This window comes from Bombus fervidus, chromosome 1 (assembly GCF_041682495.2).
Source record: "Bombus fervidus isolate BK054 chromosome 1, iyBomFerv1, whole genome shotgun sequence".
Taxonomy (NCBI): domain Eukaryota; kingdom Metazoa; phylum Arthropoda; class Insecta; order Hymenoptera; family Apidae; genus Bombus; species Bombus fervidus.
Window position 1 is genome coordinate 7,791,613 of NC_091517.1, and position 27,604 is coordinate 7,819,216.

Sequence of the window (27,604 nt, forward strand, 5' to 3'; positions counted from 1 at the left end):
GCGTTGAAACGCTTTGGTACACTCCTAGAAACTTTTCATGTATATACATATTATGCAAAGTAACTGGTATGAATCATTTTTCACTGACGAATACTTATTTTATTAAACACGCATGATCAACAAAAAGTATTGTTTTCATATGGCAGTGATTTGAAAGATGCTTTAACTGTTTATTAAGCGAAAGGTTAATCGTATTTGCGATGTTAATTGCTCTTCTTATATCTAAATATTTTTTTTAATTCCTAGAAATACTTATGATTTTAGGGCCCTTTCTCTTCGTTGCGAGGATACCGTAAGAAACTGGCGCTTGGATAATTACAGAAGTCGCAAAATCCGGGTAATCCCTGAAGTCCAGGTGGCCCCCTCATCCCAGGAATGCCTGTTGATAAACGAAGCTAAAAATACCAGCAGGAGAATTTAAAAACGTGTTTGTAACTTTTTTCTCTTTACCTGGCCTGCCTGGTTCCCCCCGTTCTCCTTGCCTTCCAGGCAATCCAACGCCATCATTGCCAGGTGGTCCTATTAACATAATTTCCGTCAGGAAGAAAGAATGATAAATTCACCGAGTGATAATGTCAAAAAAGTTTATGTATGCTACCAGGCGGTCCTCGCGGACCCATTGGACCTTCTACGCCAACGCCTTCCTGACCTTTATCGCCCTTCTCACCCCGTTCACCAGGTGAACCTTGAGGACCTATGGTACCTTGTGGCCCTGGTAATCCGACAAATCCACGCTCTCCGGGTAAACCTGAGTGACCTGGATCACCTGAAGAGCAATTTTTTACCAGAATTGCTCTAATTTAATTTTATTTATTTAATTTAATTTAACGTTGAAGATGAAAAATTATAGATATTATATTAAGATATTTAATACTGTAAGCTTGCAGTTGCTAAATGTTTATTAATCTAGGTACAATCTAACTATGTTATTTTTTTTCTAGTATTCATCCCTACATTAATTTTCTTTCGTTCATTTTCTAAACGTATTTTTCCAACGTTAAAGGACATTTCAAATTTAAGTAGAGTATAAAAAAATTGTTATTGGTATATATGATTTTTCGTTTTTATCCTATGTCTAATATTTTCTTAAAGTATTAAACATCTTTCTCGTTTGCTAAAATGTGAGTAACATTGAAATATAATTCGAGGATCACAGCAGAATTGATATAATAAGGAATAATGAATCAAATGTAATGTAACATTGTTATTATTGTTACAGATAAAGAGGTCATACAGGAAGAAAAGATGTTAGCATATTTCTGTCCTTCTTGATTAAAATGTCCTGTCTACCATTTCGAAATTAAAGAAAACCGAAGTTTTTCCATTCTCTTTGTGTCAACCTCGTCGTTCAATTCAAAATGGTTAACTGTCATTTCCTAACAGGTCGTATAACATAACTTTATTTAAAAAGTAAAAAACATGGATAATTTCAACTACTTCAACATATCTTGAAAAATGAAAAAATGTTAGATAGAACATATTAATTGAGAAAAACAGATTTGATCCAGTAGGTACCTGGGATGCCCTGGGTTCCAATTCGACCGGGACGACCCTGTCGGGCCAGCCCCGGCAACCCGGGTGGCCCTCGTAGACCTTCTGTTAGTGTTTTCAGCCTCTCTGTGACACATGCAGGATTCCATCATCTTTATAGATGTACACAGCCACGTGAGTTGTTAATCTCCGATCGATCAATTGTTAATCGAGCGGACGTGCGTGTACATGAATCACACCGCTGATGAATGCTGACTCTAACTAAGGATGAAAGTGGAATTTCAAGCAACTCATGACAGAACGATGACAGCAACAACCATTGTGATGTTTCGCTATGACTATCAAGGACGCTGAAGGTATTTCTATGTAATGACGATTCATCGTCTACTATGGATTTCTGAGGAAAAGGTACAGTCCCTAATCATCGTATTAAAATTACATGCATAAATTTCATCTATCTAGCTATAAATGTCATGTATACATATACTACATCAGATAAGTGGGAAACTATTCTGGTACTTGATCTCATCGTCTATATATTCCCCCTTAACAGCTGCATTATCCAATTTGAGGACAAAAATTCGAAATGTTTATGAAAATAATGAAACTACAAAGGGACATTACCTTTAGCGAATATGGGACATGTTGGAAAGAATATGAGCTGCAATAAAGCCAAAAGGGAAGAACACATATTATTAACATGTTTGAGTGGTCCTAATTTCTGGTAATTAGGGACTGTAGTTCTAAAATGAAAGAAACACCAAAAACACATAGTAGGATCATTTCTACTATCACGTTCTACGGTTAAGGGATCAAATGCAGGCAAATGAGGTTGGTAACCCTTTTTCTCGGGGTTGTACCTGGGCGACCTTGTGGACCAGGTGATCCAGGACGACCTGGACGGCCTCGACCAGGTGGACCAGGTGGACCTTGCATCTGTGCTGCCATCTCAGTCATCTGTTCTGTATATGTATGTACCAATAAAAGGAACAGTTATCTTCTACCTTTTTACATAAACCAGCCCATATAGCTGTTTTGCCAAGAACGACCCGCGTCGTATAAGAATATTGTTGCTAGAGTAATCTCGTTACGCATCATCTCAAATTTTCTTAAGTGCGTTACCAACTATACTACTATTTAATTTCGTGTGTCATAATAGCATAATAATTTCGAATAAGTATACGCCTAGTGGAGATAAGTAGGCTGTGTAATAAGTATCTAGCTGCTTGCCCTATAAAAATAGCATCACTAAGCAAAGTAGTAAATATCCACCTCGTAATACACTGGTACATATTTCTCGAATTTCTGACTCAATGACACTTCGGCCCGGCGGTCCTTGAACTCCAGGCATTCCTGTCTGCCCTCTAATCCCTGGCGGTCCTTGAAGTCCTGGAGCCCCATCTTTTCCTGGCATTCCCGGTAGTCCCATTTGACCCTCTGGACCTCGTTCTCCAGGAGGACCTCTCTCACCTGGCTAATTTTTAGTAGCAATGAATGTAATGACAAAGTTAAGAACTTCAAAACAATATTGTTGAAATTTATTCCAGTGACATGTACAGTCAACTACTGACTGTTCCTTTTTAATAACAGTGTCACGTCCCGCGCTCCGCACGAGCCGTAACGAGAACAAGAAACCACTCTATACACAAATCTAAATAAACATACCAATAACCGATTTGCAATTTGAAACCGTGTTTACAGTATTTGAAGTGAAAGGCAGTTAAAGCCGCTAAAAGCTATATCTTGCGAAAATTTATCTATGTTTTTATATTTATCTAATTATGTTTTCATAATGATATTGAGACAATTTAAATTGTAAACAAAGTCGTCAGTTGAACAAACGTTGGAGATCTTCCCAAACATTTTCAAAGGAAGGACCCCGACGCTTTTCCATCTCCGACAGATATAAATAAATGTAGCGACCCAGAGAAGTCAGTATAATAATTATCCTTCGTCTATCGAATAACAATATTACCGTTCAAAGAGTTAGTTAACATTTTGTCTATCGAAGAGTTATCATTTTGTCAACCGAAGAATTTTATATCTGTCAGTCAATTGTCAATATCGAAATCGAGCAAGATTTGAATAAATCATTAGATATTGTTAAACTACTTTCAACCAGCTTTAATCCTCTCCCGTGCTAGTACCCCTGCACATAGCAGGTTAGCCGAAAAGTGGAATCGGTTTTGCCAGTAGCACTAAACTCTAGTCGACGCTACCCGTAACGTTTGAAATAAATAAAAATTTGAAATAGTCCTTAGACTATTTCTGGTGGCAGCAACTACCGTATTAATCAGAAATCCAAATAAATAATTCATACACAATAATATCATTTCAATATTTCCCTTCCGACTAAACTCTAAATCAAAAGAAAAAATTTTTTTACAAAATTTCAATCTCAACTTGACTTAAAACAAATAAATACGTAACAACAGATCTTACATGTGGTCGGGTATCAAATTCCGGCGAACAAAGTCCGATTTTTCTTCCACGATACAAAAATGAGAAGAAAAGCAGCACTACCTCAGCAGCGACATCTACATCCGCAGCAGAACCTGTCTCACCCTACACACTAGCAGTAGTAGCGCACTATCACCACAACTATACCGGCCAGACAGCAACGAACATGTACACCTCATATTAAATCAACTTCTAAATCATCCTAACAAACTGTTTTATCATTACAACACATGGACGGTAAAATTATTACCACAAAAGAGCTTTTAGGGGGAACAGAGTAATATGACAATGGGTTAAAGAAACAAACGAATATTTAATAATAATGGATATTTTTCATCTTAATAATCATTTGAAATACTTACTAATCCTGGAGCACCTGACGCACCTCTTGGTCCACTAACTCCTGGACTGCCGACAGTTTCCAATATATTATTTGTACTTAACATGTCTGAAACTGTTCCTGGTGGTCCTGCTGGTCCTGGAGGACCTGGGGCACCTGGCGGACCTGGCCGCCCTTCTAATCCTGGAATACCAGCGACTCCAGGTAAACCCGGCGCACCCTAAAAAAGCATATTTCTACTTTTTTGAATTTTTTAGGTCACAATGATATACTCCATGCATCTCAACGCATAGCACAAATGAAGTGAGAAAAATTTTATGACCCTAAGTAAAACGAAAATCAAGAATAACGAACTTGGATTGGAAGTTCCATTTTGGAGAAAATTGAAGTAAGTAAGAGCGGCAAATTGGAAAGAGATTATTCTACATGCAAAAATAAATTTAAAATATAGAACAAAAGTTTTGTCTTATTTTGAGTTATAGAATCTCTCCTGATTTAGCTTGTATCACAAATTTTGATCCTCGATGTATTTATTCTTTTTCATAACAGGCGTAATAAACCTACGACACTCCCAGGTAAACCGCGTGGTCCAACAGGACCTTGTTCTCCTTGATGACCTCTGTCGCCTTTTTCTGCAGATCGTCCATCGAGTCCTGGTAGTCCTGGTTTACCAATAGCACCTTCGATTCCTCGAGGTCCTGGGACACCTGGTTCTCCAGGTAAACCGGGTAAACCCTATAACAATTAAATTAGTATCCTAATCCATTATTCAGATTGAAATTAAACTAAATTTCAAATTGTCTATTTACATAATAAGAATCAGAAGAAATTCTAAATACAATAGGAGCTCAATTTTTTCAACATCTTACATTCGAATGTTCGAATATCCGAACAGTTTTGCAGTTCTTAAAATCGATTTGTTCGACCGTTCGCGGAGAGACGCGATCGCGAGAAAGCGCGCCAATGGGAATCATAAATTCCCGTTACGATTATATAATCGACACCACGAAGTGATCGATCCCCTATTTCGTTTAGGATAGGTTGAACTGAGTAACAGGTTAACAATGTAACACTTTATTCTAACAACCTGTAGACATAGACAGTTACGCTCGGTGCATATAGATATAAGTTTGAGGTGCGATAGTAGTGGGTGATAGGTGATGCCGCTGGTGTACAGCAGCTGTGAGGTACTGCTGCTTTTTCTCCTCATTTAGATGTTGTGGAAGAAAAATCGGACTACGGGTGTCGGGATTTGAACCCGGGTCCCGAACGTTCGTAACCAAAGGCGTTAACCAATGCACTGCCGTCGTCCGATTATGGTTGCTGTCGAGTGCCGCCAAAAGTTAAATAGATGACTGATCTAAGGGTGGAAAACCAGTCCAGAGATGTTGACTGATCTAAGGATAACAAACCAGACAAGTTCGGTGACGATGCTGCCGCAGAGGAAAACTATTGCTGCTTGTTGATTGTGCAGCGGCACTCGTCACCAACTAGTGTCGAACGATGGCAGCACAGTGGTTAGCGCCTTAAGTTACGAACGTTCGGGACCCGGATTCAAATTCCGGCAACCGTAGTCCGATTTTTCTTTCCACATCTAAATTAGAAGAAAAGTAGCAGTACCGGTAGCAACATCTACACCAGCAGAGTAGCAATATCACCACTAACAAACCACTAACTACTATACCTCAGTTGCCTCATCATCGGTTGCTTGCGGATGGAAATGACCATTGAACAGGGGAAAAACCCGTCGTTTCCATTTCTAACCTGATGAGGCAATAACCATAAAGAATGTCTCGACTTGAATATATTTTATAACAATTAAGGGTCCTAACGGTAAAATACAAATGCTTAGTTTTATGACAGTTCCTTAGAATTATTGCGATCCGACTATAATTATATTTGCACAGCTAGTGGCCGCCTCGACCGAGGGATGGATCCTGGGTTAGGTAAAGAGTCACCGGACGTAATACGATTGTTGAAGAATTAAATTCAGCATCCAAATCTGAAATTGAATATATAAATTTACCTGTGATCCTGGAGGTCCTAGAGAACCAGGAGCGCCGTCCTTTCCTTGCAAACCTGGGAGACCCGGTGGTCCAACAGGACCAGGTTCTCCTTTCACTCCTGGTAATCCATCTTCTCCTGGTGGACCAGGGGGACCTTCAGGACCAGGTGGTCCTGGTAGAACAGAACCGACCATCGAACCTGGCAAGCCTAAATAAACAAATTAAACGTATTAAAGATTTTGATACTAAGATGTGTATTACACTTCTCGTAAAAAAGATAACCCAGATGTGTTATCTTTAATTTCTCAATGACGCGTGCAAAATTTTTCGTCTGTAACGTATAATATCAAAACATTATGAGTTCAGGATGTGCGGTTCGTTTAAAATAATTTAAAATATTATGAAGTTTAGTGTGTAACAAAAAAAAATTGTTTTATTTTAAGAACGAAATGATAGCACATGTACAATAAGAAAATAATAATCAACATAAATTGTAACTAACAATAATTACTTATCAAACATATATACTTATTTAATAATGGGTACATCCCCCATTTTCTATTATTTCTATTCTACGATTTGCTATCGATTTATATAGTTTCTGGATATAATTTTGACAACGTATCCCATTTGCGTACAATAGCAGTTTTTAATTCTTGTACGTCCTGATGCCGGCCCAAACCATCACGCTGCCTCCTCCCATTTGTCGTCGAATTGCTGACATTATCTCTTTTCTTATGTCATGAAAATAATATTTTAACCCATCAGGATCACCCAAGTTGAATCTTTTTCATATGAAAATAGTACCCTTCTCCATTTCTTTTTCCAATGCATACCATCTTTTGCAAAGTGTAAACGTTCTACTTTGTGTTTCGTTGTTAACGAAAGTTTCTTTTTCAATTTTAGCCTCTTAATATCTTTGCAAGATAGTAGAACTCGACGAACACTTGAAACACTGACACTAACACTAGATTTTTCCATTATTTGTTTCGTTCGTAACTGCGAGTTGGAAGCTACACGCAAAATTGCTCGTTTATTAAAATCGGATAACGATGACAGCCGACCAGTACTTCTCTTTTTGCCACAATTTTCAACATTTTTTAAGGAATTGTGTATTACTCTACAACTTCATCTTATTACTGTCGATATTTTTGCTACTGATAACTGCTGCTGTTTTAGTTCAAGAATTTGCTTTTTTTCAGACTCATTTAATTCTTTTCTCCGTCCCTCATACTAACAAATTTATATAATATTATACTGTAATCTTTACTCGTTGATACATCATGAACTACTGTGCAATTTCTAAATATATTAACAGAGTGTGTTGTCATTTCTACCTTAGTATGGAATAGTTTTTCTTTGTTACACACTAAACCTCATAATATTTTTAATCATTTTCAACGAGCCGCATATTCTGAACTCAGGTTTTGATATACATTACACACGAAAAACTTTACATGCGTCATTGAGAAATTAAAGATGGTAGATGGCCTGGGTTATCTTTTTGACGAGGAGTGTATAGTTCAATCTAACTTACCATCACGACCTGGTTCTCCAGCTTCTCCTTTTTGACCCTGAATTCCAGGTGATCCTAATGCACCAGCTTCGCCACGAAGACCTTGCAATCCCTGAGGACCTGGTACTCCCGGAAATCCTATTTCTCCTTTAGGTCCAGGAAAGCCAGGAAGTCCTGTCCTTCCTTCTGACCCAGGAGACCCGTCTTGCCCTGGAGAACCTGGTTCTCCTGGCTCACCTTAACATATTTTACATCAATTATGTAGAAGTATGTCTTTTCCATATCATCATCTGACCAACTTTTAATTTTGTACATTATCTGCAATAACTTTGTTGTGCGTTTCAAGTCAAACCATTAAAGGAATTGAGAGATAGAGACTTCGATGGTGAGGATTAAAAAGGGAAGTTCAAAAGATTGTTCAAATGTTTGTACTAATTGCTAGGATTTAATACCAAACATCACTTATTAACTATTCACTCAACTTTAAAGTATAGAATCAAAATTTAGATTTAAAATTGGATTTAGGAGTAGGCTTGGACTTAGTTTTATTTCTAAAACTTACAATTACTACAAATAAGTAGGATATTAACATTAATTGCTAATTTATCATCAAACGTTTAAACTAGATCATTTACTAACGAAGGATTAAAATGCTCACGATTAGATACACGTTAAGAGTTGTTACATAGACACTTCTATCACGAGAACGGCATACATTTAACAATTAATAAAAGGAATGGTTTACGGGTATTACGGCAGATTGCAACAAATTGATTTACAATCGCTTCGAATAGCTGTATTTAGGTCGACGCGACATCAATATGCATGTTAATATATTGTTTTCATTTCACCCATCAAAGAATACTAGGATTTTAACTTTTGATAACAATGATACTTTGCGATATCAGTACTGAAATTACAAAGTCCAAAAAGAAGAATCAACAAGGACAAAATATTTACTATGTATTGTAATTTTTAACAATAATTTCTCCAGAACGTGAGCTTCAAATATGGGCTATATGTAATATTCATATAGCAAGCATTATACTTGTGTATACAGATAACAGTATAAATGTCTAATTTATAATTTATAAATAGATTGCGTATTTTTATACATTTATGCAGAATTTTAAAAGCACAAAAGTGCATGGGATGCAAATAAGGTACAAAAATATATAGAATTTCTAAAGTAGAATGATCGTTATAATAATTAGTAGATGTAGTAAGTCTTTTTTAGGTTCGATTACTTTAGCTATGTTTATGAAAATATAAATTTACGTAAATTTCGTATATTTATAAGAAAAGAGGAAAAAAGAAGAAAGGAGCAAAATAGAATAAGTGGAAATATGTTGGTTGGATAGTTGAAACCATTACAACGATTGCTCTCGACCTTTAAATATGAGGCTGACATACTTCATTAGGAGGAATTATTCCTTCAAAAGTGTCAATAACCTTTGGTAACATTATGATTAACACATTAACAGATTCTAAGGGTTCGTTATTCATTTATTACGGAGAATCTATGTACATTCCTCGTCAAAAAGATAACCCAGGTGTGTTATCTTTAATTTTTCAATGACGCGTGCAAAATTTTTCGTCTGTAACGTATAATATCAAAACATTATGAGCTCAGGATATGCGGTTCGTTGAAAATAATTTAAAATATTATGAAGTTTAGTGTGTAACAAAAAAAAATTGTTTTATTTTAAGAACGAAATGATAGCACATGTACAATAAGAAAATAATAATCAACATAAATTGTAACTAACAATAATTACTTATCAAACATATATACTTATTTAATAATGGGTACATCCCCCATTTTCTATTATTTCTATTCTACGATTTGCTATCGATTTATATAGTTTCTGGATATAATTTTGACAACGTATCCCATTTGCGTACAATAGCAGTTTTTAATTCTTGTACGTCCTGATACTGCTTTCCATTCGCGTATACGCCGTAAACAAGTTCTGCCCAGTAATTTTCAATAATATTAAGTTCCGGGGAGCGTGCAGGCCACGGCAAAATAGATATATTATCTTCATTAAAATATGATTGGGCCAATCTTGATGTGTGTACAGATGCATTATCTTGTTGAAAGACGTAATCAGGTCCAGAAATGCGTTCTGCATGATTATTTATTTGTTCTTTGATTAAATTTATGTATCGGACACTATTCATTCTCCCATTGATGAACTTGATACTTGTCTTGCCGAAATAACCGATGCCGGCCCAAATCATCAAGCTGCTGTAACGTCAAGCTCATCAGGGACCAGGGCCGCACGTCGAGAGCAAGATGACAACCAGATGTCTACACATCCTTGCCGCGTACCCTCAATATTCTTAAGGACCCAGCATAAAACCATTTTCATAGTTAAGGTCCTTCAGGTCAAAAACAAGCGTTCTTTATATTTTTGCCTACTTCGGGAAGATACGGGAAAGTCAGTTTTTTTCATGTTCGGTATCTTCCGTTAGCAACTTTTTCTCAAGAGCGGTTAGCACCCTTCCTCAACCACCAACCTAAAAAATCAGCCAATTGACATCAAAGTCTATTTCCCTCACTCTCCCTTAACAAATCAGCTCTTTTCGTGTCCTTAGACCCACCCATCACTAGCTTTCCTCCGCCACAACATCGCCACTAAACTTTACTGATTCTCTAACTTTCGAACAGTCAACATCTTTTTACCGCGTTTCTACCCTGAGATCTGTATAAAGTGTAATGTATACGTGCCAACTCAGTATGTACTAAATTGTAATTATTAAGTGCATAATAAAGTGTTTTAAAATATAAAGTTAATAGTTGTGTTTCGGCTCAACCTTCTTATATTTTTATAATCTCAGTTGTGATTTGTGATTTTACGTGACACTGTCTCCTCCAATTTGTCGTCGAACTGCTGACATTGTATCTTTTTTTATGTTATGAAAATAATATTGGAACCCATCAGGATCATCCAAGTTGAATCTTTCGTCTGAAAATAGTGTCCTTCTCCATTTCTTTTTCCAATGCATTCTTTCTTTTACAAAGCGTAAACGTTCTACTTTGTGTTTCGTTGTTAACGAAGGTTTCTTTTTCAATTTTAGCCACTTAATATCTTTGCAGAATAGTAGAACTCGACGAACACTTGAAACACTGACACTAACATTAGATTTTTCCATTATTTGCTTCGTTGTTAACTACGAGTTGGAAGCTACACGCAAAATTGCTCGCTTATCGGATAAGGATGACGGGCGACCAGTACTTTTCTTTTTGCCATAATCTTCAACATTTTTTAAGAAATTGTGTATTACTCTACGACTTCATCTTATTACTTTCGATACTTTTGTTACTGATAACTGTTGCTGTTTTAGTTCAAGAATTTGCTTTTTTTCAGACTCGTTTAATTTTTTCCGCATCCTATACTTACAAATTTATATAATATTGTACTGAGCAATTTCTAAACATATTAATAGAGTGTGTTATCACTTCGACCTTAGTATGGAACAGTTTTTCTTTGTTGCATACAAACATCTACGACATTGTGACTTATTTCCAGCAAGCCGCATATCCTGAGCTCATAATGATTTGATATTATACGTTACAGACGAACAACTTTACATGCGTCATTGAGAAATTAAAGATAACACACTTGGGTTATCTTTTTGACGAGGAGTGTAGAAGTTATAATTACCCATATCTATATCTTTCTAAGAAACAAAATTTAATTCTTATAAAATGTTCATTTTTGTAACACAAATTATATATTAAATCAAAATAATCATTACCAAGTGTTTTTTATTAGTCAATATTATTTTACTCAACACTAGAAGAGAGTTTCAAAAAGCAAGTTATAATCATCTATAATGTATATATATATTGTATACGGAAATTTTGAAAAGAATATGAAGAACTTCCAGGTAATTGTAAGAATATTTAAAATAAATTTAAGTAAAAACTGTAAAGAGTATACAAAGAGTACGTAGACAAGCACTCAAAAAATTCCTGCTCTTATATGTGGGAAAGTATGTTGACGGGGCAAAGGTATGTGAACTTACCAGTAAGTTTAACAAAAATAGAATGTTTCTGGGGCATTGATCTCTGACAGTTAGAGAAATTTTGATGATCCACGAAAACCCTGATACCTGTGTGAATACGTTTATATGTTCGAGTCCAGTCCATACAATACTACCAAAACTGTCCAGACTCAAGTTCGTCGACCGGCGTCAAGCAACAAAAACAGCGTTAGCTAACCGAAAATAGAATATACTTTGCCTATCGATGAGTTACCGATTAAAGAAATAAATTCAATCATGAAAAAGCGATAAAATAAATGAATTTGAATCAATTCCTCCGTGCAAAGGCTAAATTTTTCAAACATAGTCTCATTAAGAATATATTTTTAATTCATTTAAAACATTCATTTTCGTAATATAAATTACTTTAAGCAAAAATATTTGTCACCAAATATGCAGGAGTTCTTTGTTGAAGAGAGTAGTAATTAACTATTTTACGCTCACTACCAGGACAGTAATGTGTTTAACGATGAATCAGCGCGTGCACGTAGACACAAAACTCCACGCGATTTTCTAACAAGATTAAATTAGTTTACGCGGATGTTCAAGGATTACCTATCGGATAAATTTACGTAATGGTATTTAACGTTTGACATTTGACGCGACCACACTAATCCTTGAAAGAAAAAAAAAACGTTAAAAATAGATATCGAACCACTACCTTTTTGACCTTGGTTCCCTTCGTCGCCGCGTTCTCCTTGTTCGCCCTTCGAACCTTTTTGACCTGGATATCCCGGAGGCCCTGGTGGGCCTACAAATTTTGGTATAGCGTCACGATAGTCACTGATCTTTCCTGGTGGACCTGGAGGACCTGGATAACCTTGTGGTCCTGGGAGGCCTTGATCTCCCTTCAACCCTGGAAATCCCATGTCCCCCTATAAAAAACAAATTGAATATAAATATCATAATACTCACACTCAGTGATTCAGGATCAAATGACAGCCACTGTAAGTGTATTCTAATTACAGTGATCTCTCAAAATGTCTTGTAATAATGTTTATCTTACATATATAAAAATAATAAACTCACTCTTTCGCCATTTTCTCCTTTTGCTCCAGGTAGTCCAATTGGCCCAATAGATCCTTTAGGACCTGGATTTCCGGGAAATCCGCGTGCACCAGTGAATCCTTGTGGTCCCTAGTAAGTATCGTAATATCGTAAAGTAGGATAAATAAAAAAACATAAATAAGGTTGTATTTATAGGAACGCACTACTTTGCCTTGCTCTCCAGGTGACCCGCGTAAACCCGGCTGTCCAGGTAAACCGGGTTCTCCGATTGGTCCAGGTGGTCCGGGTAATCCAGTTAAACCAGGTAAACCCTAAATAAATATTATATTAGATAGATTGTATTAATATCAGATAATTTCCACTTTAGGAAGAAATAAGCATTTGATAGGACTTTAAATTTCAGATGAAGATGACAATCAGTCTTTTTAAAATATTTAGAATAGGTAGATAGGAAGAATGTATATGTAATTCCTAAATCAACTAAAAAAGCTGTTTAGACTGTATGGAATCAGTCAACAGTTTATTATATTTTAAAGTTTCTCTCATATAAAAGACAGAAAATTTGATTTATCGTTTCTTCACTATAGTCTCATTTAGGATTATGTATACTTTAATCTTTTGTTGCATTTACTTTCTTTGAACAATATAACAAAGGATATCTCCATTTATCCAAAAATAGTTTTAGTACTATTATCTTATACTTAATCCTATGCAAGGTATTTAGCATTTAATATTAAAAGATCTGATTCATATATGAACTTTATGTAAATGTATTACTTGGATAATATCAAGTGTCGAATCAGATGGAAATATTTATCACTAAAGAGAAGCTCTGACTCACATTAGTGCCATTAATTCCTGGTGGTCCCTGTGGACAGATAATTTCGCAGCCAGGTCTTCTCTGAGGTAATAAAGGGCTGCTAAGGCTCTTCTGCAATTACGTTAATTACAACCGTGGGATCTTAATGGATTGCGAAGTTGTGTAATATATATAGACTTACCGGCAGTTCCTCACAGGTCTCTCTCTCTGGCCTCGTAGGATCGCAATTTAAAACCATCCACTGAATATCGATCTAGAGACATGTTTTCAAGAAGAAGCAAATATTACGTTAAGAGCAAAAAGTAAGAACGCGAATAGACGAACACTTGAAATGAGCTTTTCACTCTACCCTTTAAAATGGCATCTTAAAAAGAAAGCCCAAGAACCTTCTTTGTAAAAAGAAACTCTATCAGAGATCATACATTATTTATTAATTTTGATTTGTATTCATTCGTGGAATTGAGGTGGTACTTGAAAAAGCATCCTGCACTCTATACTTTAAAATGGCGCGTTAGAAAACAGTTTGGAAATCTCCTCGCAAAATGACGCTCTGTAGGAAATAATATATTATTCTTCTAGAACATTCTACTTGAAAATCAAATAAAAATTTCGCTATCGTACTAAATCATTTGTTATGGTATTTATTAATTCTGATTCATATTCATTCATAAAATTAATACCGCTAACAATATTCGGAAAGCATTTTACATTTTATATTTTACAATGATTTTCTTAGAAAAAAAATTTCATAAAACGAAATTTTATGTCTTTAAAACGTATTATTAAAAAATCGATTACTTTATCAGCATGCTACGTTATTTACAGTTTACGGTTTATTTTTAGTTTTTGACGTTCGGTCACAAAATTGGTCTAATAATGCGTTCATTATGTTTCCCATACGCGTTGCGCTTCTAAACTTTGTGCGTACTAAATCTAACTTGTCCCAGTTACGTCTTAGCCTCGTTCATTATATAGTGTTTATTAATTAAGTGTTTCTTAATTGTCTCATGCGACGGATACATTTCTCGCATGAACCAACGGGAGTTATCCCCCGCGAATGTGTCACGGCGCAGTGTTCTGTGAAATTCGCGTGTTTTACGTTACAATCATACGCCTTCTGATCCTCGCTCAGTTGATCGAAATTAGTCGAATAAAAGATCTAAAAGACTCTTCCGACATTCCGGGAACATCCATTACAATGTTTAGTGAAACACGGTCATGTGACTATATAAGAATAATACCATATATATGATATAATACAGCGCATCATAGAAATCAGTTATAGCTTTGTTGCTTACATCTTTTGTTCAAAAAATATTTCTTATTCGTTTGTCTAAATTTTCTGTTTGTCCAAAAGATTAAAGCTGAATTATCTTATATCTTCATATTTGTCAAAATGATCTTATTATAATTAATGGGCTGCAAATTTTTATGCAATTATGGAAAACTAAAAAATGCATGAAGTATATATAATACGCAAAATTATGTAAAATACTTAAGGTAAGGTACTCGTTATAATATTTAACGAATGGAACAAATCTCTGACTAAGTTTTATTCCTTTGCCTATTTTTACATAATATGAATTCACGTCAATATTTGTAGTCTAGTAATAAGACAATAACCATTAAGGTAGTATATTTTGTAAAAATTATCCCCCTATGCAAATCGTTTTGACTAATTTCAATATTTTAATCATTCAAATCTAGATTTACATACACGATATTTTATTATTTCATAAAAAATTCCGCAATAGGTCATCGATAAAATAATGTCAACAAAATAGACGATAATTGCGTAATGCATCGAAATTATCTAATGAGCACCGAGTTTGCTGTTAGCAACACTGCTGATCTTATGTTTCCTATATATAATGTACGCAATATCAAAGGTGAACGATCGAACTTACCGGTACAGTAATATTTTTGCTGTGTGATATTTTCGATATCGATATCTCGCCATCCACTTTGATTGTTCCTCGTGGATTCAAGTCTTGTGTGTCAATATATTCGCAATCTATATACACCACCAGCCTATCCTTGAAGACTCCAACATTAATTTTGTGCCAATTTTTGTCGAAGATCTGTTTCAATCAAACGTCTTACCAAAATGTTTTGCTAGGTAAATATTAAACTTATAATAATAAGATTTATTTGCTACCTTCTCTAATTAAAAGGCTCATAACAAAAATGATCCTTGTCCATTTTCGTCTTTTTTCAAGAAAACGAAAGGATACTTTAGTATTTTTAATTTCTGTTCGACGCATTCTAATCTTTTCTAACTTACTCACTATATTACGAAATACTGTGAGCAAACTGTAAATGTATCTATAATTATATCAATTAGACAAAAAGAATTATCTTTAATTATATTACGAAGTTGTGAAATTTCCATAAACGTTTTAGAATCGTTTAATTTTTATCAATTTATCATTTAACATCTATCAATGATAAATCAGTTTATCATAATATCGATTCCATTATGTTGTAAATTTCGCTTCTGACGAATAGGATATATTATTGTGTAAAAAGTCAAAAATTTGACAAGAATTATTTTCCTCAATTCTTTTCTCCGCCGTAAAATTCTATTAATTTCCAAGATATTTAACGAGGTGTTTTTGAACAGAATTCTTTTCTTATTAAATAAATAATCTTGAGCAATCAGGAGGCAATTTTCTGCTGCTGCATTCAAAACATCTCCGGTTCATTAAGAACGCGACGCTTAACATTTCTTTGAAGCGTTATAAATGACACAACGAATGGTACTCTCATCAGTATTTTTAATACTATACGGATCGCGAACGCGTTCTTTTGCGTCAGGTCTCCCTGAAAAACCTCTAAACTATTTCGCACGAGGCTTATGCAATGGCCCGTGACACGATTTCCGACGTCAAGATCTGATTCATACGCCAACGCAGTTTCTCGATTGATATTTGACAGGAGGCTTGAGTTTTTACATGAGAATGCCGCGAGATCGTTGTTTGAAATATCCGCGGTCATGCTCGTCACTCGTGGCCCGTTTTAATCATCACGCGATCCACGATGACATTTTTAAGAGGCGACTGCATTAAACATGCCTTGATGTGACAGCCATCGAATTGATTACTGGAAATGCACTTGGCTTGTCGATATTTCGCTCTACTTTAAATACTAATCTAAGAAACTTTTCTACTTCCAGAAATGAACCTAATTAACACCAATTAATATCATTATTAAAATCTAATAGAATGTCATTATCAAGATCTAAAAGAATAACTAAAATAAATAGGAAAATCTAAAAGGATAAATATAAATTAATCTAAGAAACGACGCTACTTCTGTACTTATAAAAATCAACCTAATCGACACTAATTAATAACATTATGTCTAACAATGTTGTAAAAATTTTACTCACACGATCGGCCGAGAACGACACCGTTTCCAGTTCCCCTGTCTGGTTCTTCATGGATAAATCCAAAGTCTGAATTTTTGGGTTCATTGCGATTAAAAACTGGGGCTCGTTTTCCATGTCGACGATTCTGATAATGTGCCAAGTATACTTTGGCAGTTTTCTGGCCCTAAATGTGCAAGCCGTGCTGAATTCCTCTGGCAATCCGTTTGGGAGTATAACTCTGACAAACAATATAAAAAAGAGGCTTTGTATGTCAGCATATGTAACCATCGAATTGGTCAGTTTTGTAAATTTTAATAGTAACTGTATCGGCACTTCATATATATCTATTCTTATCGTAATCGATCATTTGACGTTGTCAATAAATAGACGTTGTTCTTTCGAAAGAAATTGTCAATTTATTGTAGGAAATAATGCACAGCATAACTTTTAAATAATAATAAAATAATCAATCATATATTTTTATTTTTATATGTAATATAAACAAAAGGTGATTGTCGAACAAATCATCCTCACTTTGAAGTTGCTCATTTTCAAACTTAGAACTTCGTTCGTCTGAACACTCTTCACCTATATTTCGTATGTTTTTCAATAACTTCCTCACTGAACGTGTGAACATATTCAGGGATAAAACAAAATGCAAAACCAATGTAATGAATATTACGAGATTTGTTAATTCCTTGACGTATTTGATTTCTCGTTGGCTTCGACCTGTACTGTGTGACTCTCAAATGATACTGCATTTAGGTTTCGTTTAGCTATAGAGAACTTATTATGAGGAGAGTATATTCTTAAGAAGTATTTCTTGAGAGTCTCCGTTAAGACTCTGTTGTGTTCAGGCGTTACTACAGATGTACGTAACTATAGTTGATTAGATCTTACTCGAGTTCAGAACTAAGGTCCCACGTAGAGAACTTTAGAAAAAGATGTAAATTTGTTGATCGGTCAAGCGACCGGTCGCGGTAAACAGATCAGGCGATAAATTTTCCTCAGTAAAAGAAAAAACAAAAAAAAAATTGAAAAATTGATTAATCAGATAATATAAGAATTTAAATAAAATTAGATAAACAAAAAAAAAAAAAGAAATAACAATGAATGTACAATTTTAAATTAAATTTTGAAACTGGTCATTTGACCGGGCTTCGTAAAGTTCGCGTTAAACGTCGTTGGCAAATAGGTTGATAAAACTTACTTGGTTGGTTGAGTGATGTCTGTATCTTTTTCCAATCTGTAGGCGATTTGCATACGATTGCTACCTCTGACTCGCGTCACGTCAGTGTAATATGCCTCCAAAGGATCTAGTTTCAACTTGCTGATGAAGTCGAATGTTTGAAGATCGTCCTCGCCTTGTTTGTATCCCTCGCATGGTCCACGAGGAGAATTTAAGATTGTTTTCTCCCCAGATGTATATTCTACGAATGTCCAAAATATTAGAACCTTGCAAAATATTTAATAATATTTTATTATTTGTATCTTCCTTTTAAAACCATAACTATTTTCTTTCTATAATACTTTTTTGTAACTTCCTATCGTTTCAAGTAAATATATTTTTTTAGATAAATAATATATGAAGATCACAAGGAAAAACATGATAATATTATCTTATGATAGAGCAATATAGGTTGTTAATATCTTAAAAAAAATTTTGATATACTTAAAACGGAAAATCATGCATATTATAGACGATTCTCTTATACCTTCTCAAACATACGAAATTTATTAAGAATAGAAAAACACGATTGGATCTAAAAGTGATCTGATGATTATATAAGTAATTATATACATTATACGTGAGCAAGATTATTTTTATCGGACAAAGTTGATACCTATTATTACAATTACTTTAGAAACAATTGATAAATCGAAAAGCAATAGTTAAAACACACAGAAGCGCAATAAAGTGTATGAGAGAAGTACATATATATTCGCATATTGATAGTGTGAGGTGACATCGTTAGGAAGAAATGATGCCCTATTGTTACACAACCCAATAAATTTCTACTTGAATTATTCTGATCAGACGTGTTGCTGATGGTATTATTCTCACGACAATATAAGCATTGTTCAAATACAATACAACAATTGCATACATACCTAAGTATGTATACAAGGTATTTCAGAGCTCAACCGACAAACTTTGCCAACATGTTGATGACAGGCACATTAGTATAGCACTTTTTTGTTCAAAATGACCCAAACGTGTTGACAAAATTGAGATCTGAAACACACCTTGAGATGACCGATAACGCTTATGCGATATAATAATGAGTTAAATATAAAGGTAATAGGCGAGTAATAGATATTATTATATGAAATAGAATTTTGTATGTGCTTCGTTTTATGAACCTCTAACCAGAAGCAACTCGTCGCTGTTTTAGTCAAATAAAAGAAATGCTTTCAACGAGACATATCGTGTTTCTGAAGGCTATAGGGGAAAGACGTGACAAGTAACATTTCCTCTTTCTATTTTTCATAGAACAGCAATTTTGTAATTCAGTGTATTGAAAACCAATCGAAGAAAACAAAATCTGAATGTTGATGAAAAATATACATACTCATATACATATATATATAGCGTAGATGTTAGTTTCTTTTATGTAGTTAACACAACGAAAGGTTTACAACTACAAACTTTATTAGTAACATAAATTATATTTAAATATTAATTATATTTTAAAACTTACTCGTACGTGTGAATTGCACAAGCACGAATATCCATATTGAGAAGTACATCCGCAGATCGAAGTTGATCCTATAACAATAAGTAGTAAATATACATAGTTTATAAATAACAAATTCTATAACAACAACAGTATAACGCGAACAATAGATAGAGGTAGTATTTACCTGTGATTTATTTTTATACGATCAAAACAAAAATAACGGCATAAGTAAGTTTCACCTCTACATATTACTATAAAATATAAATGGAACAAGGCGTAAAATGTTCTATAGATTACATATATTATTATTAATAACACAATTTTATAGAAAAAAGTAATGTCGATCCTGCCAGGATTCGAACCTGGAATCTTCTGATCCGTAGTCAGACGCGTTATCCGTTGCGCCACAGGACCTTAATGGCTATAAACTTTACTCTTTATCATTTACACATAATAATAAACTAAAATTTAATCAAGACATTTATCGAAGAAAGAATTGATGCTAAAGATAAATATGGCCCACCGTTTTACCGTACGTAAAAAAATCCACGAATGAAAGAGAAAGGATCAAAAGTTATCTTGATAAAAGGGAATATACCAGTGAGACAATACTAATGCAACGATGAAACTTTTTTATTTTTAATTTTTGTTAAAATACAACTTATACCAAAGTAATTGTAAAGTTTTTCGAATTAAAAGAAGATCAAATACGATATAATTTGTAGCATGTTTACTTATTTAATGACATAAACTTATATTCTTTCATCTATTAAATATCTATGTAAAAGTTATTTAAACCATATCGTGTTTGGTCTTATTTTAACCAGAAAAATTTCACAATACGGTAGTAAAAGTTTGATTTAAAAAAATTAAAAGCGCAAAAGTTCCATCAGTATCTCATGCGCATTTAAATTCGGGTAAAATTACACTACTCATCATAAGTCGTCAAACTTCACTATATATCAAAGGGAATAGTAGGGCCCCTTACGGAGAATTCTCTCCATGGTGGGAATGACGACCGAATGACTACCGGATGCCGAACGAGAGAGTTTCACCGAGTGTAATACTCACATATATGAGAGTGTACTGTACATATTTTAATTTTGTTTTATGTTTCTTTCTCATAAAAAATTAAAAAAATAATAATCTTTAAAATAAATAATCAGCAATTTGATATTTTGGCTTTTCGTTAAATTTAAATTTCTTACTACAATTTATTTATTTATAATAATATAATTTATTATTGTTTTATTTATTCTTAATAAACAAACGCACAAAAAATTTATAATTATTTTATTATACAACCAAATATTTACATTTAATGTCATATTAATATTTGATTTAATATTTTTGACTGATGATTTTGTGAATAAATTTAAATGAACTCCGGCGTATCCTGTGTATTATACGTATATATGTTTTTTGTGGGACATGTTTAGTTTGGCATAGTGCATTCATGATTATCTCCATGTAACTTGATACAACTTGATAATTTCTCACAGTATAATCTGCCTGAACATATATATGTACACATAATATGTATTATGTATCCATGTACATATTTTCTCATAGTATTTGAAAATACAATAGAAATAAATTTATTAGAATATGGATGTGTAAAAACAAAATTTATTTATAATATATTTATAATATTTTACAACTTATATTATAAAATATTAAATATATGTATGTCATATGTATATCATAATAATTATAAATACATTTTCAAATGTAAAATATAAATTTTAACAGTATTAAAATTTTCTCTTACTTTTGCTTTTAGAGGATCTATTCGGAAATTATTCTCTTCAAGAATCAAAGATATTAAATATCTTTAGGTATAAGTCAGAAAATAACATGAATAAATTCGTATAGTCTGAATATATCTCAATAAAAACGTTGTTTCTTTCCTTTATAAATAGAACTTCAGTTGGCATGAACATCTAATTTTATGTTCCGAATGGTGCATAAGTAAAGAAGCACATAATAATAAAGATACGTAAATATAAAGAATATTCTTCTGAATTTACTTTTTTTTTATTCTTATACACTATACATTCGTCTTGTCTCTGGTTAAACAGTAACAATACTGTGTCGGAAATTCTTTTTCGTTACTGGCAACAGCAAGATAAATACATACATATATGCAGCATTAGTCAACCACAGCATAGCATAAGTGGAGGCAACACAGAATAAAATAAGGACGGGGATTGGTTGTGTTATATACAACCTTGCTTCGGATTGGTTGAATCTCATGGGTCTTATCGGATTACTTGACTATGACTACGTGACGTTGCCACACTGCTATGTTGGGTCTACCAAAGTTTCAGTTTTCTGTGTTGCGTTGAATTGAATTGAAGGAGAAAAATTTGTACATGCGTTTTTATATTTTTATCAATTAGTCGGAACCAATTATCTTTGTAATTATAGACAAAATATCAATCTTATAGTCATAGCAGTGGGGATATTGTTTACATTCGGCAACATTGGAATTGCGCCATCTCATGCAATTTTTCTTCCACGCGATGTATACCTATATTAAATTCATAGTTTCTCAATAGTTTTTGGGATGAAGGTTTTAATTCCTTCCCAACAATGTGATATGATGAAGGAGAAAAATCTCTATCTCTTTGAAGACTTGTATATTCTAACCAATATTTGTTCTTGTAAGTACTGAATTTTTACAGAATATTTAATATTTTGAAGTGTTTATTATATACGTATAATAGTAGAAAATAAAAGATAAATGTTACTCATTTATTTAATTAAAAATAAAATAAATTATTTAATTAGCAAAAGATGTAAATTCCTTTTTTCCTGTTTCTACAAAATAAGTAATTAACGGAGAAATAAAATAAGTTTACTATTTTAGTTTATAATACTTTATAAGGTATTTTATAGTTTTGTAGTTTTATCTCCATTTGATGTATTTCTAGAAAGCATCTGTAGAAAAAAGTATTTCTATCAATAATAAGAATATTTTAAAAATCATAATGGACATTTTTGTTTCCTCTTTCTTAACGATTAATCCAGCATTTATCTACGTATACATTCGACAATGCCTTATGTAAAATTTGATGAGCATCCGTGCAAATTGTTCTATAAAACAGATATATTATATCAATTTATTTTAAAAAATAACCGTAATGAAGAGGGAACACTAAAGAGAAAGTATCTCATAAATTAAACTCATATTATAAACTTATATTAGTAATAAATAACAATGTATTAAATATATATTAATATTAAATCCATTCCTATCTTTACAACTCACGTATTTATTACATCTTGATCAAACACATTTCAAAATGTTTTTTTCATCTATAAACTGAATGAATTAATGTTATACGTATGTAAACTTATGACATCTTATACAGGCTAAACGCCTATTGTAAATATTTGTGACTATTATTCATACATTTTTTATATCGAATAATAGTTTTGAAAATACTACCATACTACTTTTATAAAAAATGTATCACTATACTATGTTATTATTAATTTGCAATGTAAAAAATAATCAGTCTCATCATTTTATGTTTCCAGAAATTCATTACTTTTAGAAGATGGCGCCACATATACAACGGGACTACAACGCTATTGGAGATCCAGGCAGATACTCACTGAGGACACTCAGGCATGGTGAAAAAAATTGTTTCCAATCACACACTTTTGACGTGTCTAAAATAAACGGTAAAGAGGATTTCTTTCGTTGTATTGGTCTTCAAATGAAAAGATTTCAGTACAAATATAGAATGTCAAACAGTGATCGTAAAATTAAAAAGATTAATATTCCCAGTGGTGTAACATTGCGTGATTGTTCCGTTATTATCCTGGGGAACACATGTAAGCTATGTGGAAAGTGTTTTAAGTGTAAAATTGAGTTAGATAAGCATAATTTGTTAAAACATCAAACACATGAAAAACTTGGTAACACAACTGTGAAAGAAACTCAATGTACGGAGAAGGAAATCGAAATCTGCAAAAATTTTCCAAAATCTTTAAACCATTCAGTAATCGAGGCTAGTAAAAATTTTGCAATAAAAGAACACAAAAAATTACGTTTAACCTTGAAAATAGGAGAGGAAATCATCGCCAAAATATCGGTGAATAGAAAACACTTAAAGAAAGATAATGTCGATATGTGGACTCAAACCGAATCGAATCGTGACACTGAATTAATTGCAAATATGAATATGTATGAAAGTGTTACTTCTCGTATCGATCCTCTTATGTTCGGTAATAGTCCTTGCCAATGTTTTAACCCGTCTGTGCACACGGTACAATGCTCGAATCGATATTTGGCTAGCAACATTGTAGCAAGTACACAGGCGGTTCGTGAGAAAATTATAACGCAGGAGGAAACTAACTCTTCGCACAGGTTGAAGGAGTCACGCGATATATCCGCAAATGAAAAATATGGCGCTACTCTTCGTGTTACACCAAACTCATCTCTTGAGTTAAATTTGTCATTTATGACCGAAAAGTGCAATTTACGTGAACAAGATCATGTTGAAAATGGCAATTTGGAGGATCTCTCTTCGACGCATTCAGATGATGCTTTAATATTCAACGAAATGTGTAATAAATCGCAGTATGCTATAACATCAAAGTCAATGTCGGACTACAACAAAAAAAATGATAGTGTTACATCTTTATCAAAAAATACAAATACTCGATCAAAGAATACCATGCAAATTAATCTAGAAAACATTGACGGAAATGAGGAAACAACAAATATTAATACAAATCCAGTTCAGAAAGATTTTATTATAAACAATACAGAAAACTATATACTGAGAAAATTACAGGATGACTCTAATGTGATACAGGCAATACTACCGGTAATCGTGCCAATAATTGTGCCAAATACAAGTGTTCCTAGTGCACCTATTAAACTTATGATACAATCAGCGTCAACAGAACAAAAAGAACAGCAACTGCGACAAAAGCAGCAGCAACAATTGCAACCAGATCAACAACTGCAATTGCAACAAAAACAACGATTACAAGTAGAACATCAGGAACAAACACAGCAAGGTCAACAGCAACAAGAAATTACGGAAACTTCCTCTCTCCCCACCGAAGATAATTCCAACGATGGGGTACAACAGTTGAAACTTCAGAAAGAACAGCAATTACAACCGGATCAACAGTCGCAACTGCAACAAGAACAGCAACTGCAAGTCAAAGATCAGAAGCAACTACAGCAAGGTCAAAAGCAACAACAAATTATGAAAACTCCTACTCACATCGCGAAAGATAATTCCGATGATGATGTGCAAGAAGTATTGCGAATCGTTCGGGGACATAGCACTGCGGATGTCAATCACGAGTCACCAACTCGGTTCGAGCGAGAGATGTTGCTACATGTCGCCATTAGAGATATGAAGAGAATGGAAGGAGAAGGATGGCACTTGCTAGAGAAAGTAATCGACTCCACAGGAAGAAAATCGAAATGTAGTACCAAATGTAGCGAAACGAATGATGAGTGTATCACAAAAATGAAGAAAATAATAACTGAATTGGATTTCGACTGTAGAAATTCAACCAAAGAAAAATACATTTCCCATATGAAGGAACACGTTGCGAAAGTGCAAAGTTATAATAACATAGCAACAATGTGTGGATCTGATAGTGTAAAGGAAAATTTGATGACATGTAATGAGAATATCAATATATCATCTAGGACGATACGACAGTATAATGTTAATCGTCATAAGAGAAAATTCGAAATAAATAGCAATACGCAGAGCGTAGGAGAATCTGTTAGCCATTTTCTTATGCCTTGTTCCGGCGACATAGAAAGTAGGAGTAAAGGACCGATCGTAATAGATCTAGTCAATGGTACCGATGAATAGCAATAGAAACTATTGGATCGGTAGATAGCAAGCATAGCTTTATGAGAATTATGTCGAACTGCGAGCAACTATTGCAGTGGTGGATACGTTCTCAGAATATGTAATACATATATTACGAAATGAATATGTTGAAGTACCTTTAATGTGGCCAACTATTCAACTTTTATTACTTGTAACGTTGTCTTTCGTTGTATTATGTTTTTTTATATTTCATAAATTACATATACACGTATGTCAAAAAATATACATGTACTGATCGAACACAAGTTCAATATGTACTATGTTCGAATTAAATGAACAGGAACTGCACTTAAATGTTACTTAGTATTATCGCTGCCAAAATGTTCCAAAAGCTACTTATGTTTGTGTTATACGTAACTTGACTTTGAATTTAGTGCAAAGTAAACAAAATATAGATATATGTGTATTATATATGTTTCTTTATGTTTATATATAGGTGCTTAGTAACGATGAGACGAAATTTGTTAAAATATTTTATAAGATATTTACCTAAATGCGCAAAATATGTGTTTTGTATCAGTATTATTACTTATTACAGTAATATTCACCCAATTTTCATCTTTTGTTATTTTGTACTAGATTATTTACATTGAACAGAGTATAACTCTGCTGTACAGAACTATAATAATACATACATACGTATAGTAATTTAAGAATTTTATATCTGTTTTTAATAAATGTTCTTCGAAATGGAGAAACACAATCTGAGTTTTTTTCTATCACATCACAATAGAAAGTTATAACGATACACTTTAGAAAGTTATAAAAAAATGTGCTTCATACAATCGAAACAAAAATATAATAAAAATTATTACACTCGATATTATTGAAATTAAAAGAGCACAGAAATTATTCGTCCTTTGAAACAAATATGCTGTTGAAAGTTCCAGTTAAAATTTATCAACAAGGATATTGTCATTTACGATCAACGAAAAGAATTATCACTTGCACAGCAAGTGCATTACAGCACAATGGAGATAGTTATTTAAGATTTAAAGATAGAAATGCTCCATCTATCACGTGCGATACGATGGAGGAGGAATGTAAATTAAATACCTACACAACGATTGAGTACTAGCAAGGTCATTGAATTACAATGATAGTTAAGGAATTTAAATTTCCAACAAACCTCTTGATTTTTTCGGTAGGTAAAGTAATATGCGTAAATAATAAAAAACACAAAAGTATAGATGGACAAATTATATGTACTTCAGAAAAAATTGAAACATGACAACAAATTGAAAGTCCTTAAGTGTTCTTAATATATCTAACTCAGATATGTTTACGAATAGACTTTCGAAAAGGACGATTGGAAGATAATTTTATATTTTTGAATTTGGAAATGTTATTTTATATCGTTTATATCGACTTTATAATCTTTGTATATTTTGCAATTGACCATTTTTTAATAACAACAGTACAAAATTTTAAGCCACACATCCAATTTAGATTTTAAAATAAAGGAAAATGACACCAGTTCGAAAAATAATGAAAAAACAGATCAAGCACATCTGGGTTAAAAAAAATTTTCTAAAACTTAGACGTATCGACATTCTGAAATATTTTATATATACACCTAAAACAGTATTTTGTAAAACCTGAATATATCAAGATCTATAGAAAAGTATTCTATAGAATCAAAAATGGGGGACTACAAACGATGGCACTTAATTTCGTTTAAAAAGTGTTAAATAATTTCTTCCAATTTACCTAAAATATATTTATTTATCTAAATTCATTTGAAAATGAGGGAAAATTCAATTAATTCTATTTGCACTTTTCTTAAATTCATATAATGTAACTGATAAAAAACAGATTCTGTCGTGTTTCATATTTAGCTATTAAAACTGCTCGATTTAAACTGAATTTTAAGTTTTGAAGAGAACCAAGTGTTTTACAAATACGGAACATCATCTTTATAATATGACTTTACCGCAAACTGTTCTATTCATTTGAAACAGGTTTCTTAATACAATC

At 33.3% G+C, this 27,604-nt stretch overlaps 3 protein-coding genes and 1 non-coding gene across 9 annotated transcripts in view; 2 read left to right on the forward strand and 2 right to left on the reverse strand.

Annotated features, from left to right (window-relative positions):
* Pus1 (Pseudouridine synthase 1) overlaps positions 1–27,604 on the forward strand; it is a 188,986-nt gene that overhangs the window by 135,248 nt on the left and 26,134 nt on the right. The window lies entirely within an intron of this gene.
* LOC139988084 (uncharacterized) overlaps positions 92–27,604 on the reverse strand; it is a 27,970-nt gene continuing 457 nt past the window's right edge. The window contains exons 2-21 of one of the 6 annotated variants that reach the window (XM_072005091.1): positions 19,767–19,834; positions 19,177–19,300; positions 18,275–18,494; positions 17,086–17,302; positions 15,602–15,775; positions 13,876–13,947; positions 13,716–13,805; positions 13,078–13,185; positions 12,896–13,003; positions 12,528–12,741; positions 7,835–8,050; positions 6,318–6,505; positions 4,856–5,026; positions 4,314–4,511; positions 2,764–2,965; positions 2,352–2,453; positions 1,516–1,617; positions 599–766; positions 451–519; positions 92–379 (exon numbers count right to left, since the gene is read on the reverse strand). In XM_072005091.1, the coding sequence (XP_071861192.1) occupies positions 261–379; positions 451–519; positions 599–766; positions 1,516–1,617; positions 2,352–2,453; positions 2,764–2,965; positions 4,314–4,511; positions 4,856–5,026; positions 6,318–6,505; positions 7,835–8,050; positions 12,528–12,741; positions 12,896–13,003; positions 13,078–13,185; positions 13,716–13,805; positions 13,876–13,947; positions 15,602–15,775; positions 17,086–17,302; positions 18,275–18,327 (2,571 nt within the window). In that variant the 5' untranslated portion in view covers positions 18,328–18,494; positions 19,177–19,300; positions 19,767–19,834 and the 3' untranslated portion in view covers positions 92–260. Of the gene's footprint in view, positions 380–450; positions 520–598; positions 767–1,515; positions 1,753–2,351; positions 2,454–2,763; positions 2,966–4,313; positions 4,512–4,855; positions 5,027–6,317; positions 6,506–7,834; positions 8,051–12,527; positions 12,742–12,895; positions 13,004–13,077; positions 13,186–13,715; positions 13,806–13,875; positions 13,948–15,601; positions 15,776–17,085; positions 17,303–18,274; positions 18,495–19,176; positions 19,301–19,766; positions 19,835–19,907; positions 19,931–27,604 lie in introns of those variants that run through there. The other 5 variants (XM_072005069.1, XM_072005060.1, XM_072005082.1 and 2 more) reach the window with 5 other exon arrangements.
* Trnar-acg (transfer RNA arginine (anticodon ACG)) lies at positions 20,087–20,159 on the reverse strand. Its single transcript has one exon. It is a non-coding gene; the product is annotated as a tRNA-Arg (tRNA).
* On the forward strand, positions 22,069–26,824 carry LOC139986574 (uncharacterized). The gene is made up of 2 exons (XM_072002032.1): positions 22,069–22,411; positions 23,292–26,824. The coding sequence occupies exon 2, from the start codon at positions 23,312–23,314 to the stop codon at positions 25,604–25,606; it is 2,295 nt and encodes a 764-aa protein (XP_071858133.1). The 5' UTR covers positions 22,069–22,411; positions 23,292–23,311; the 3' UTR covers positions 25,607–26,824.